The following is a 12697-nucleotide window of genomic DNA, read 5'->3' as shown; positions in this document are numbered from 1 at the left end:
CTCGGGGGCGATGCGGAGGTCGAAGCCCTGGTCATTGAAGAAGACCCGAACAGTGGCGTGCAGCTTGGAGGAGTCGATGCACTTGACTTTGACCCGGACCTCTTCCTCCGTGCAAAGGGACAACTCGTCGACCACCACCACCTTGCCGAGGATCCGAGACATTTTGCGGATATCACGCTCGGACTGGGCGATGTCAGGAAGCCCGGCGACAAGGATCCAGGCCGTGTCGAGGACCGCGACCGCCTTGGGGTCGAGGATCGGCTTGGTGATGTCGACGACGAGCTTGTTGAGGGCGAGGGTGATCTGGTCACTGCGCGTGGCGTAGCCGTGGCTGAGAGCGTCGGGGAAGACCACGGAAAACGCACCGCCGGAGGTGGGAGTAACCTGCCAATCCCACTGGCGGCGGTAGAGGTGGTTGAGCTTGGCCTCAATCATCTCGGGGGAGGCGACTCCGTCCACCATCGTGACGATCGCCTGGAGGGAGGGGTGGGGGTAGGGATGTCGAGGAGCTCGATGTGGAAGAACCCCAACCCCTCGATCCCGTGGCCGTACATCATCAACTCCTCGTCGATAGGCTTGTCCGGGCATAGCAGGGCGGGATGGGATGGATCCTTGCAGATGTAGCAGCAGGAGGGGTTGACGCAGTTGACTTGAGAGTGACCCGCGACGCCGCAGTTGGAGCATGGCGGGCGGGGGAGGCCGGAGACAGGACCCGTAGGGTTGGGGGCACCCGGGATGAGGATGGTGGGGCGGCCTGACCTTGGGATGCCCGACCGTGCCCACACCGCTTCTTCTTTTTGTTGGGGCCCTGGCAGCCACGGCCCTGCCCACCCCCAGCGGCGCCCGAGGCGGAGGGAGCAACCGAGGAGGAGGCATGGGCTGGGACATACTTTCTGGCTGGGGCTGCAGCAGCTTGAGCTGGGGGACACGGGGAAGGAGAGCGCTGAAGACGGGATGGGGAGGGGTTGCGCTCACGCCGGCGAGCAGGGGAGGGCGAGCGGCAACGATACCGCCAGTCATCCGCGGCAGGAGGCGGGGAACGGGACCGGTCGCGCCAATCAGAGCGGCCTGGCGAGCGGTGCTCGTCACGGTGGTCGGCCCGACCCTGGTAGCGAGGGCCATCACGGTCCCGGTCCCGGAGATCGTGGCGCAGCTCCTCTTCACGGCGGAGGGAGTCCGGGGACGGGCGAGAGGTCTCCCGGCGGTCGTCCAACCGACGCTTGCGATGGGCCTTCCCATCATCCCAGCCGCGAGCCATGGGCGGCAGAGGGGGGCCGACGAGGGTGACAGGGGGAGCGGGAGCCGCAGCTTCGGGACGGGAGGGGGGAGCAAGAGCACTGCGCGGGTGGATGGGTGGCGGCGGAAGATGGAGACGGGTGGAGCGGAAGGCCACATGGGAGCCATATTGTCGGGGAGGGCAAGTTGGGCCTAGGGCAAGAGACCAGGCCAGCAGCTGTGGGCCGGCCCAGCAGGCCCAGAGCAGGCTCAGGGGTCTCCAGCGTGTGGTGGGCCGGGCAAGGCCCAGTCAGATGGCGGCCCTCCATGCCTTGGCCCAGCAACGCGCGGCCAGGGGGAGGGGGGTACCCCCCCGAAGGGTTTCCCCTCGACGAGCGGGCGCCGCCACCGCCGCCGCCGCAACCGTGGAGGGGCCAGGCACTGCCAGCCAGGGACGCCGGAGCTGGAGGGACGCCCGAAAACGGAGAGAGGATGACCCGAAACGCGCGATGAAGGGGCGGAACGGCGAGCGGCTGTACGGGAAGACCGGCGAATCCACGTCGGAGGAGGGCACCGGTGTAGGGAGCAGAGGACGGGAGACGAGGCCGCCGGAGCAGGGCGCTAGGACGCCCGGGCGGGGCCGAGCTCGGAACGGCCGGCCACTCCCCACGAACGACGGCGGCGGCGGCGGTCCACACCCCGCTGCAAACTCCCACCTTTGGCACCGAAGACCGGCCGCCACTACGTCACCCGCTGCGAGGCAGCGGCCGAGCCTCGCACCTGGGAGGCAAGGCCGGTGGCTGCGCTGGTCGGGGAGGCAGGCACGGCGGGGGTCAGGCCAGGGAGGCGGGGCGAGGGGCGGGACGGCCGTCGTCGGAGGGGCCGACATCCTCATACGCGAGGTCTGCCCAGCGAACCCGGGCCGGGGCGGCCGGGGCTGGCGCAGAGGGTGGCGGGGAGGGAGGGCCGGCGGGAGCAGGCGGGGGAGGGGCCGGATGCGTCGCGCGGCGGAGGCGAGGGGACGGTGCCGGGCGCGTCGCCAGAGCTCGGCATCCGAAGATTCGTACAAAGGTGTCCTAAGTATTACGTTCTTAGTTCTTAAAGCTAGGATTTTTAAAGGACACCTTTGGTCTGTAGGAATTTTATACGAATTCTATAGGCTAGGATTTTTAGAGGACACCTTTGGTTTGTAGGTATTCTGTACGAATTCCTACAAACCAAAGGTGTCCTAAGTATTACGTTCTTAGTTTTTACCTGGATTTTAAGAAAGATAATAATGGTGGCCTGCATGAATACCGGCGGACAAATCAATGATGTTCCACAAATGCAAGTGGTTGATGCAATTCTGAACATGCCAAACCCTTTTCTCCATTCTGCTATTCCGTCCATGCTACCCCCGTGTCACTCTGATTTGCGCTTCTCATATGAGTTCGATTATCCTACCAATCTTTATCATACTAGGTGTCATGATAATATACGACAACCTAACTGAAAACACACAAATCTAATCCAGTGCCACACAAATTTAGTTAGACCATTGCAACCATGTCTTGAGTATACACATGAATGGATATGTTGATTTGGTTAATTTTGTTGACATATTTGTGACCGTCTATTATATGTTTTCTGATTTTCATGATGGATGCCAGAGGAGAGTCTCATAGCGTTTTTATATTTTGGCAACTTAAACATTTCCTCAATTGTTAGTCAATCATTAATAAATTGGATCAACGTGTGGTGCATGATGTGCATTCCAGTGACACAATTGTATAACAAATTGTTAAAAGGAAACAAGTAGACAGCTGCTAGTAAACACCGAATATCACGAGTATATTCTCCTTTTTTTTGAGAGACGGTAGGCAAATAATCACATTTTTACAGTTCAAAACACGTCGATAGTGCGACACAAAAATTATCATCATTAGATTTGCATTGTGATTTCATACTCCAAACCTTGGACGGCCAAAACAAAGTGCACTTTTCATTGTGAACAAACAAAGGGCTAGCAGTATAAATTTAGGTGAGGCACATGCCTGGGGCTGGGTAGGGGCCGGCGGCGGTCGTAGTCCGCCGAGAGCCCGAAAACACCGTGGTCCGGCCTGGCCGTGTGGATCCATCCATCAATCCATCCACCCGAGGCAAGGGCGAGACGGAGATATCCCGTGTGTGTCCCGCTGTTCGCTTTCTCCCGCATCCCGATAGCACCAGCAAGCAAAACCCCCCTCCCCTCCCCCTCTCTGCTCCATCCAGTTCCCCCTCCCCCGCCCCCGCCCGCGCCCCATGGCGTCTCTCCTCCGCACAGCTGCCGCGCTCGCGCCCCCGCCCTCGTCCGCCCGGGAGACGCGGCGGCCGTCGTGCGCCGCCTCCTTCGCCTGCTCCCGGCGCGCGCTGGCGAGCCCGCTGCGCGCGCCGCCTCTACCCGGGCCACGGCGATTGGGGCCCGATGAGGCCGCGCATACGGCCACTCAGGTGAGCCGTGGCGTCCCCACCCCCTGGTGCTTCATCTGTAGCGTCTGTAGATTGTGTTGTTTCTTCCATATTTTTCAGTGGATATGCAGTAAATTTTATCTTACCAAGATGTATGTACTATTAGATTTCTGATGATGTATCGTCTCTGTTGAAAATTGGATGTCGGAAACCACAGATTGTTTGTTCAGGGCACGCACAATTTGCGTAGTAGTACCATCCTGTCTGTCTTGAAAGTGATTATATGACCATCATCTGCTTTGCACTAACATCAGGGCACAGGCAAAGTTATTTCCCGCTAGAGTTGCTTGTTCAGAGATTTGTAATTGAAGATCTCATTTTCCTAAAAGCTTAATGGCTTTAGATGCACAAACCTTTTGAGCTTGGGTTGTTGGCTGCGAATTGCAAAGTGTAGTATTTCTTTTTCAGTTGGACAGCTGCTGCCATATGCTGTTGTCTTTGCTATTCTCAAGTGGCCTTGGTAGGAATCTTGGAACTTTAAAGTGTAATATTTGCTTTCCAGTTGTTTTATGTTCAGTTGAACAGGTGCTGCTATATGCTATTGTGTGCAACGTTTTGACTTTTGAGTGGCCTTGGTAGGCATCTTTGAACAGCTATATGCCATAAGACCTGAATACGAATCTTTGAATGGTTTAGTCTTGACATGAGTAGGAATCTCTGGAATACCGTATGTAACTCCAGTATGACGAAAACATTTTAGATGTGCCGGACACATGCCTGTGCTTCATATCTGACATGAATAGACGAGCATAATCAATTCCGACCATTGTGCATGAGAGTAAACCATAAATCTTAGATATTGCTCTACTTATTTGATGTCAGTATGCTGTAATATATTTGGTTTTCACTAATGATTTACTGCCAGGGGCTGTTTTTATTGTGCTCGTATAGTTTCTCTGCCGATACATGAGAAGAGATGGGCATGAAGGTGATGGGAGAACTCAAGGACAAGACGAACCTATTATGTTTGGGCCAGATGATGATGATGGTGCAAAGATTCCTACTCAGGTAGAGACTCTTGTTAGAGGAACTGCAATAGTTGATGCTCCAGAATACAAGCCACTCCCAGATCTCGATTATCTTCAGGTGCATTTTACTGTTCTATTTTCATCTTATTAAGTTTAGCGTCTAAACTTTGTCTGGGTTCACCAAATATTCCATGCAGTTTATCAATCTTTAGTAAAATATGTGTATCAATACTTGACTTGTTGGTTTATACTATGGGTTAATCTCACTTTATTGGTGATAATACAGGAATTGCTGGCTATTCAGCAGCAAGGACCCCGGTCAATAGGTTTCTTTGGTACCCGCAACATGGGGTATATGCATCAACAACTTATTGAGATCTTGAGTTATGCTATGGTCATAACAGTATGTCACTGTGCTATATGTTTCTCTGATCATTGTTCATTGCAACTTGATTCCACACCTCTAGTTAATGTTTATATGTTATAATTGCAGAAAAATCATATATTCACATCTGGTGCTTCTGGGACTAATGCAGCTGTTATTAGGGGTGCTTTGAGAGCTGAGAAGCCAGAATTGCTTACCGTAATTTTGCCTCAAAGTCTAAAGAAGCAACCTCCTGAAAGCCAAGAGCTATTATCTAAAGTAAGAATATGTGGTATTTGAGCTCTGTATAGGTCATTTCTAGTTTATTTTTGTTCCAAAACTTTACTAGGAACCCCAAATAGACCAGCTTTGTTTCTATATTATGTTCTCTACTCATGCCAATTTGTAACTGTGTATGTCTAGATAGCTCATCACAATCTCAGTGTGTCCAAAACCAAATTATGGAAACATGCATCATGTGAGAATTCCACATAAAATTGAATAACATGAAGTCATAAGCTGAACCCCTCAATCAACTTGTGAATGAACTGCGTCTATTGGACCTAAGTCATGGTCAAAGATGATAATCAACAACTGATTGAATGGCTTGTATTGTGACTTGTGAAGTTTCAGGTTCCCATTATCAGAGAAGTTATCACCTGATATGTTCATTATGAACGATCTTAGAAATGCATGCATTTATTTTATTCTCATCCAGACCTTGAATTTTTAATCTTGATCATACAATAGAAGCACGTGAAGGGGAAAATCCTGCCCTGCACTTCCTCCTTGATCTTGTTGCCTCCGCCGCATCCCCTCTCCAAGCTCATCTTTCAGGCTCTGCACTCATTTTCGCTTAGCCTCAGATAACTAGAGGGAAAGGGAATACGAATGATCTTCAACAACCAGATCTTGATCTGGACATCCTAGGATTTAGACTCCTGGATCTGCTACTCCTCACCTTCTCTGCCCACTGAAGCGAACCAGTGTGGTTAAGGTATTCCAATCTCCTGTCCACGGGTGGTAGAGGGTGTCATCTTCAGACTGTTCGCTGGTAACCCTTGGAGTTGCTGATGCAAACCCCACTGGCAGACATCTGAGCCAAGGAGGCACTGCTACGCTGGAGAATATGTGCTTCATCGTCTACTCCACCAGTGAGATGATATATTTTACTTCCCCAAGCCCAAGTACCAGTCTGTAGCATTTCCATTTCAGGGTTCTTTGGTGTCCTGTGCTGAAAATTTTCTAACCAGTCCAGCTTCCAGAGATCTCAATCTTCTGAGGCCATCTTTCCTTGAAAGGATAAACTAACAACACTATATTTATTGATTGAGTAGTATCTTATCAGGCGATTTGAGTTAACAAACAAAACCACAGAACTAAAATTGTAGGGATTCCCGAGGCACCACCAGGACTCCCTAGGATTATTGGCAACTTACTAGATCAATACTGTAACATGTGTTAATTCCAACAAAGTGCCTTGCAGAAGTTATTTCTTTTGCAAAGCCGATGCTCTGTTTTCAGGTGGTACATTGGATATCTTTCAGTGACATTCTGTTAATTTTTAGGTACAAAACTTGATTGAGAAACCTCAGTATGACCATCTACCACTAATTGAGGCTAGCAGGTTTGTTAGCTTTCTGTTCAAATTGCTTTCAGTTTTAGTTACATGCATTTTGTGTCATTAAGTATTTTCAATTTCATCAACATTTACCTATTATTTTGCTTTTAAATATTAAATAGTAACATAGTTTTGGTTATCCTATTGTTTAGCTTTGGGTTCACCTTATGTTGTTGCACTTAGGTTGTTGCTATGTCTGAGTAGTTTCATCACAGTCGATTTGTCACACTTGATATTACCACTCTTAATAAAACATGTATGATGATTTTTGTGTTAGCCGATTTTTATTTGAGAGAACTGCTTTAGATAACGTTTCTCTTGTTCCATCACATTATAAAAACAACTCTTGTGATTTTTCAGGTTATGCAACATGGACATCATCTCGAAGGTCCAACAGGTGATATGCTTTGCGTTTCATGACAGCAGGCTGCTGATGGAGACCTGTCAGGAGGCAAAGAACATGCGGAAGATCGTGACGCTCTTCTACTTGGATTAGCTAGCACCTCGGGGCGCTTCTCCTCTTCTTGTCCGTAGGCCGGTGAGCGGGATGCTGTCATTCCTGTATACACTAAAGCTCTGGAGTAGGTTCAGGTTTGGGGCATAACAGTGCGTCTTCGGGCATTTTGCCCATTATTCAAATTCTTGGTAGAAACCAAATAAGCTTGTCGATATGTCTAGTCCGTCAGTAAAGAAAATAATTCAAGTTCTTCTTATTAGTAATTTCAAAGGTTAATAGTATTGAAAAACCTATTTCCACCCTCATCAAAAAGAAAAAGGAGAAGCTGTTCCCGAAGGCCGAGTTGAATCAGGGTTAACGACTTCTTCAACAATGTCACAGGTAGAGGGCTGCCAAAACTGTTCAAAGCTACTACCTCTGTTCCTAAATGCAAGACGTTTTTGCAGTTCAATTTGAACTGCAAAAATGCCTCGAACAGAGGTAGTAGTATATAATTTCAGATGTTTTGGGATCTCTGATGCATTTCACTCAATGCGAAATCAGTATTATTAGTACTACATGTGAAAAGCATATATGGCTGAAAACAATGCAAAGCCAATCTTTTTACATGTGTAAAGCGCACCTTGCTGCAAACAATGCAAAGCCAAACCTTTTACATGAGAAAAGGTGCCTGTGTGAAAGATTACAATGGTTTAAGCACGCTGTGATCCAAAAAGTGACAGAGCTGTACTTGGAGAAGAGCAAAAAAAAAAAAGAAGAAGAAGAAGAAGAGAGTACTGCTACCGCAGCTTCAAACCGGCAAGCCTATAAACACAACTCTAATTTTTACAGCATTCAGTATGCAGCAGATCCTTCTGCTGCGAAAACCTAACATGGGATGCGCTGAAACTGTTAATATAGTCAGCACTGAAACTGTCAAAGCAGCTCAAGGCCGGCCGGTCAGTCGTCGCAAGCTTAAGCTTAGACCATGTAGACGCCCTCGTCGGGGTCGTCGCTGCCGATGAGCACCAGCCCCTCGACGAGCACGGGGAACATGCACCTCGCCGGCTGGCAGCTGCTGGCCACCACGCCGTCTGGCGCGTCGACGACGTCGAAGGCGTGGTGCCTCTTGAGCACGCCGATCACGCTCGCCGTGTCCCCCTCCCTGATGAACCTGTCAAGTAAAAAAGGAAAAAAGTTGGTTGCAGTTTCGCTGAACATTTGACTTACTACATTGTTGTGATCTGAAACTGAGCCAGCAAGACCCTCACCCTTCTTCGACGCGCACGGCGCCGTCGCAGGACACGCCACTGCTCGCCGCCCAGCTCTTGAGGCTCCGCGAAGCGCCCTTGCCCTTGCCGTCGCCGCCGTCGAAGCTGATGGTCTTCCGGTTGATCATCCAGGTGATCTTGGCGCCTTCCCCTGCGCGCACGTAGAACCTCCTTCCGGAGTTCCTGTCGGAGATGTAGAAGTTCGTCGACCGCGCCTGACAGGGTCACAGGACATACCGTCAACACCTGAGTGCACTTGTTCAGGCAGTGGGTTTACGAGGGTGGCAGAGCCTGACTGACTGACCTCGGAGTGCCGGAGCTGCCACCGGGAGCAGCAGCAGGCCCACGCCCACCCACGGCGGCCGTACATCCGGACCGACGTGAAGACGCACCGGGCGGCGTCGTGGAAGCAGGCTCCCACGGGGACCCGCCCGCAGGTCACTTGCTGCAATGCAAAGCACGACACAGCGTCAGAGAATAGCTTCAGTAACCACACGCACACGCACGCTGACAGCCTGACACGGTGTAATGTTCAGCCTTTTTGTGTCTGCAATTATCTTTGGCTGGTCATTGTTGCTTGCAGAGGTAATTAGCGACGCATGCAGTGCCTTGGTGAAGCAAAAGTGGTCTGGTGCGTAGCTTGTGTTCCACCAGAGGTAATGCATGGCAGGGAAGCCATTGACCACCACATGTTGCTTAAACCCGTTTTTGACAGCCTCTGACGCTTACCATATGCAAGCAAAGCAGCTCCAGCAGTTTGGGCTGCCGGGTTAGATTGGCATATGCGTCGCTTGCTGCCGAGCTAAGCTTCAGCAGACGCCTCTGAAAGCTGAACTGTGGCACGCTCGAGCTATATTCGATTACGATTGGCATAAGCAATTAAATCGGCATGCAAATTCTTGCTAAACAAGTGAAGAAACGGCGTCTGATCATTGACCAACGTAGCGATAAGGAATTTTGCACGTGAGCAAAAGAGAGGGGTATGAGGCGCGGCGGCTCACCCCGGTGATCTTGACGAGCTCGCCGATGGGCATGTCCCCCTGCTCGAACACCGTGTCGGGGGACAGCCGGAAGAACCGCTCCGCCTCCGCCGCGCACCGCAGAAAGTTCCAGGAGAGCACGGCCGCGGCAGCCGCCACGGCGCCGCCCGCCGCCGCGAGCACCTCCCACCGGCGCCACGCCACGAGGAAGAACAGCCCGGCGCCGACCCCGGCCGCGGCGGCCACGAGCACCAGCACGTAGCACGCGAACGGGACGCCGAGCCTCGTGCTCCCGCGGGCCACGACGGGCGCCGCCTCCTCCATGGCGGCCGCGCGCCTCCTGCTCGCCTTCCTCCACGACCCTCCGCGCGCCGGCGAAGGCGAAGGCGCGGCGGGAGGCGACGGGCCCACGAGGAGGCCCGAGTGCGAGAGCTGCGACAGCGGCCCGGACGCCGACGGCGACGGGGCAGGTCGGGGCGGCAGCGGCAGGTGCCCGGAGCTGCGGCGAGAGGAGGAGGCCGGGGACGGCGCCTGCGACTGCCACGCCGAGGAGGCGACGTCGAACATCCGGCCCAGCTCGCCGGACCGCGACAGATCCCCGCCGGTGTACGGCGGCGTGGCCACCGACCCCGACGACAGATGCCGCTCCCGCTTCCTGTCCGGCGCCCGGCCGGACACGTACATGCCGCTCCCTATCTGATGCATCTCGACCCCTCCCTCCCTCCTCCGGCCGCCCCTCGTGGCGCACGCCTGGCCGCCGCGAGCAAAAGTGATCGAGCGAACTAGCTCGAGTAGTGGAAGCAGCACAAAGAAGAAGATGAAGGTGACGACGACGGCGACGGCGTGATGTGAGGGCGAAGGCTAGCTGCCGCTACCTCTTTAGCATGTCGTGATCGACCGGGCTATCGGGAACAGGGCGGCAAAGGACCGATCGACGCAACGGTGCGCTGCACCGGGCGCTAAGCAAGTTTTTATTCGGCCTGCTCTGCTAGCTGCGCGCGTGTTCGTTGCGTGGTCGCGAATTAATTCGAGGTCGGCCGGCGTGACCGCTCCGGGCGCTATCGATCGGTCGGAGCAAAACCGTTAGTTAGTTCAGCTTGGACCTAGTGGTGGCTTTGGCTTCGCATCTGGTCTGGTCGTGTGGGCAGCTAATGGAGCGTGAGCGAGCAATACGGACGGAAGGTGGCGGTGATGCTGAGGAACCACGCGCTCTTTTGGCCGGCAGCACGAGGGTACGTGGCGGGAGCTTAGGCGCGCGCGCAAGAGTGGTCATTATTCTGCTAATTTCCGCCGGCGCATGTATCCAGGCGTTGCTATGGGAATTTGTTGTTGTATTTTCATGAACAACATTGTACGTAGAATTTTTGGATTAATCTTAGTGATACATATAGAAGAGAAGGGACTACAAACATATTTTGTTTGTTTACAAATAAGCACGTGACGTTTCAATCAACACTAGCACTCAATTGCACCTCACAACTTAGTGTTCCACCTAATGCTTTCATCAAATGTGTGGAATTTAGTTTATATCACTACTTTTGCATACTAAGTATGCTCGCCCACACAGAAATTATATCATTTTCTTTCACCCGCAAAAAAAATTATATCATTTCGTCAATGTACCTTAAATAATTAACCTTTGTTGTCTGGATTACTGGACATATCAAAACAACAATCGGATACTTTCGCCACACTCCACGCTTGCGTGGCAATCTAAACGAACATTCTGTTGGACATATTAGCAATTTTCCTATTAATTTAATCCATAGCTAAACATATGAGCATGTACTAAACATAGAATAAGAACATCTATGATAACAACACACGATCCTACTGTTCAGATATGGCTGTTGCCAGACACGTCCATTAATGACTCGTAATTGATTACAAATTAATTATCCATTTTCAATCAGCTCCAATAGTATGTGGAAGAGGATCCATTATATGTTGTTATCAATTCTCCTCCAAAACCGGCATGGTAATAAACTTGCCACCATGTCTTGAAATCCCACATGGGATTGAGATTTTCCAGAAGTTATTTCTTATATGGCCCTAGAGCCCATCTATAATTCAACACGTTCTTCCATATGTTCACTGATTTAAATAATTGGAACATTATTTCATGGCAAAGTAGCAACACATTAATGGGAAGGATTAGGAATTGCGAATCATGAACAACTTGTTACAGTCATCTGACTGAGACCAGGGTTGAGATAGAACACCTAGAGGTCGTGCTGTTGGAAAGATGCACTAACAACCAATGTTGATGACCCGAGCTTCAAAATTGTCCCCGTTTAACAGCTTGCCATTAGTGCGGAAGATGAAGACTGAGGATATTGTGAATAAGATGAAGGTCCATATTAGTTTCTTATGGACATTTTGTGTCAAGGAGATGAAGAGCGAGTATAATAATAAAGGACAAATGCATTTTTTTCTCTTAGTCGGAACCACCCCACGGGTTATGCCCTTACTTTTCAGCTTTGCTTAGTTTTTCCCTTAGATTTGTCTCTGAGGTCGTTCAAGTGTCCTTTGACCGTTTGACCAATACTTTAAAAATCATTAAAAAATCATATGAACTCATAAAAATGCAAATAAGATATGAAAATGTTCAGAAAAGCATTACCTTTATGTGCATGTCATTTGCATTCAGAAAAAAAATATTGTTTAAACTACATGAGGTTGTTAATGTTATCAACATTATTAAACATAAAAAAGGCACATGCTTTTTCATGAATAAAAATGACATGCAAATATAGGTGATGCTTTCTGAACATTTTGATATCTTATTTGCATTTTTAAGAGTTCATATGAACTTGTTATGAATTTTCAATGTAATGGCCAAAGTCGTTTGGAAATCCATAACAAAATTCATATGAACTTGAAAATGCAAATAAGATATCAGAATGCTCAGAAAACATTGCCTATATTTGCATGCCACTTTTATTCATGGATAAGTATTTTTTATACCTTTTTATGTTTAATAATGTTAATAACATTAATAACCTCAATTAGTTTAAACAATAATTCTTCCCTGGATGCAATTGACATGCACATAAAGGTAATTTTTTTCTTAACATTTTGATATCTTAATTGTATTTTTATGAGTTCGCATGAATTTGTTATGAATTTTCAAAGTATTGGCCAAACGGTTAAAGGGCACACAAACGACCTGAGAGACAAATCTAAGGGCAAAACCGAGCAGAGCCAAAAAGTAAGGGCAAAACTGATTGCTTGTATCTGTGTTGGTAATTCCCCGAAGAGAAGAGGATGATGCAGCACAACAACAGTAAGTATTTGCCTCCGTTATGAAACCAATGTTATCAATCCAGTAGGAGAACCAATCAACACTATGTAA

The 12697-nt window shown here is 49.9% G+C and overlaps 2 protein-coding genes across 2 annotated transcripts; one reads left to right on the top strand and one right to left on the bottom strand.

Annotated features, from left to right (window-relative positions):
* Window positions 1-3429: 3429 nt before the first annotated feature.
* On the top strand, window positions 3430-7375 carry LOC123165471 (uncharacterized). Its single transcript, XM_044583121.1, has 6 exons — window positions 3430-3684; window positions 4594-4788; window positions 4957-5073; window positions 5164-5313; window positions 6603-6661; window positions 7016-7375. The coding sequence occupies exons 1-6, from the start codon at window positions 3496-3498 to the stop codon at window positions 7149-7151; spliced, it is 846 nt and encodes a 281-aa protein (XP_044439056.1). The 5' UTR covers window positions 3430-3495; the 3' UTR covers window positions 7152-7375.
* Window positions 7376-7693: 318 nt separating this feature from the next.
* LOC123165469 (uncharacterized membrane protein At1g16860) lies at window positions 7694-10369 on the bottom strand. Its single transcript, XM_044583120.1, has 4 exons — window positions 9364-10369; window positions 8667-8807; window positions 8363-8577; window positions 7694-8265 (listed from the first exon to the last, which is right to left on the bottom strand). The coding sequence occupies exons 1-4, from the start codon at window positions 10045-10047 to the stop codon at window positions 8073-8075; spliced, it is 1233 nt and encodes a 410-aa protein (XP_044439055.1). The 5' UTR covers window positions 10048-10369; the 3' UTR covers window positions 7694-8072.
* Window positions 10370-12697: the final 2328 nt, after the last annotated feature.

Source organism: Triticum aestivum, chromosome 7D, assembly GCF_018294505.1.
Source record: "Triticum aestivum cultivar Chinese Spring chromosome 7D, IWGSC CS RefSeq v2.1, whole genome shotgun sequence".
Classification (NCBI taxonomy): domain Eukaryota; kingdom Viridiplantae; phylum Streptophyta; class Magnoliopsida; order Poales; family Poaceae; genus Triticum; species Triticum aestivum.
Note: the sequence above shows the minus strand (reverse complement) of the source record. Positions and strands in the feature narration are given on the sequence as shown.

Coding starts and splice junctions, on each gene's coding strand:
- LOC123165471 (XM_044583121.1), top strand. CDS start 3,496: ATGGCGTCTCTCCTCCGCACAGCTGCCGCGCTCGCGCCCCCGCCCTCG. Junction 4,789..4,956: donor CAGATCTCGATTATCTTCAG/GTGCATTTTACT, acceptor GTGATAATACAG/GAATTGCTGGCTATTCAGCA. Junction 5,074..5,163: donor GTTATGCTATGGTCATAACA/GTATGTCACTGT, acceptor TTATAATTGCAG/AAAAATCATATATTCACATC.
- LOC123165469 (XM_044583120.1), bottom strand. CDS start 10,047: ATGCATCAGATAGGGAGCGGCATGTACGTGTCCGGCCGGGCGCCGGAC. Junction 8,808..9,363: donor AGCTCGTCAAGATCACCGGG/GTGAGCCGCCGC, acceptor TTTGCATTGCAG/CAAGTGACCTGCGGGCGGGT. Junction 8,266..8,362: donor GCCGTGCGCGTCGAAGAAGG/GTGAGGGTCTTG, acceptor TTTACTTGACAG/GTTCATCAGGGAGGGGGACA.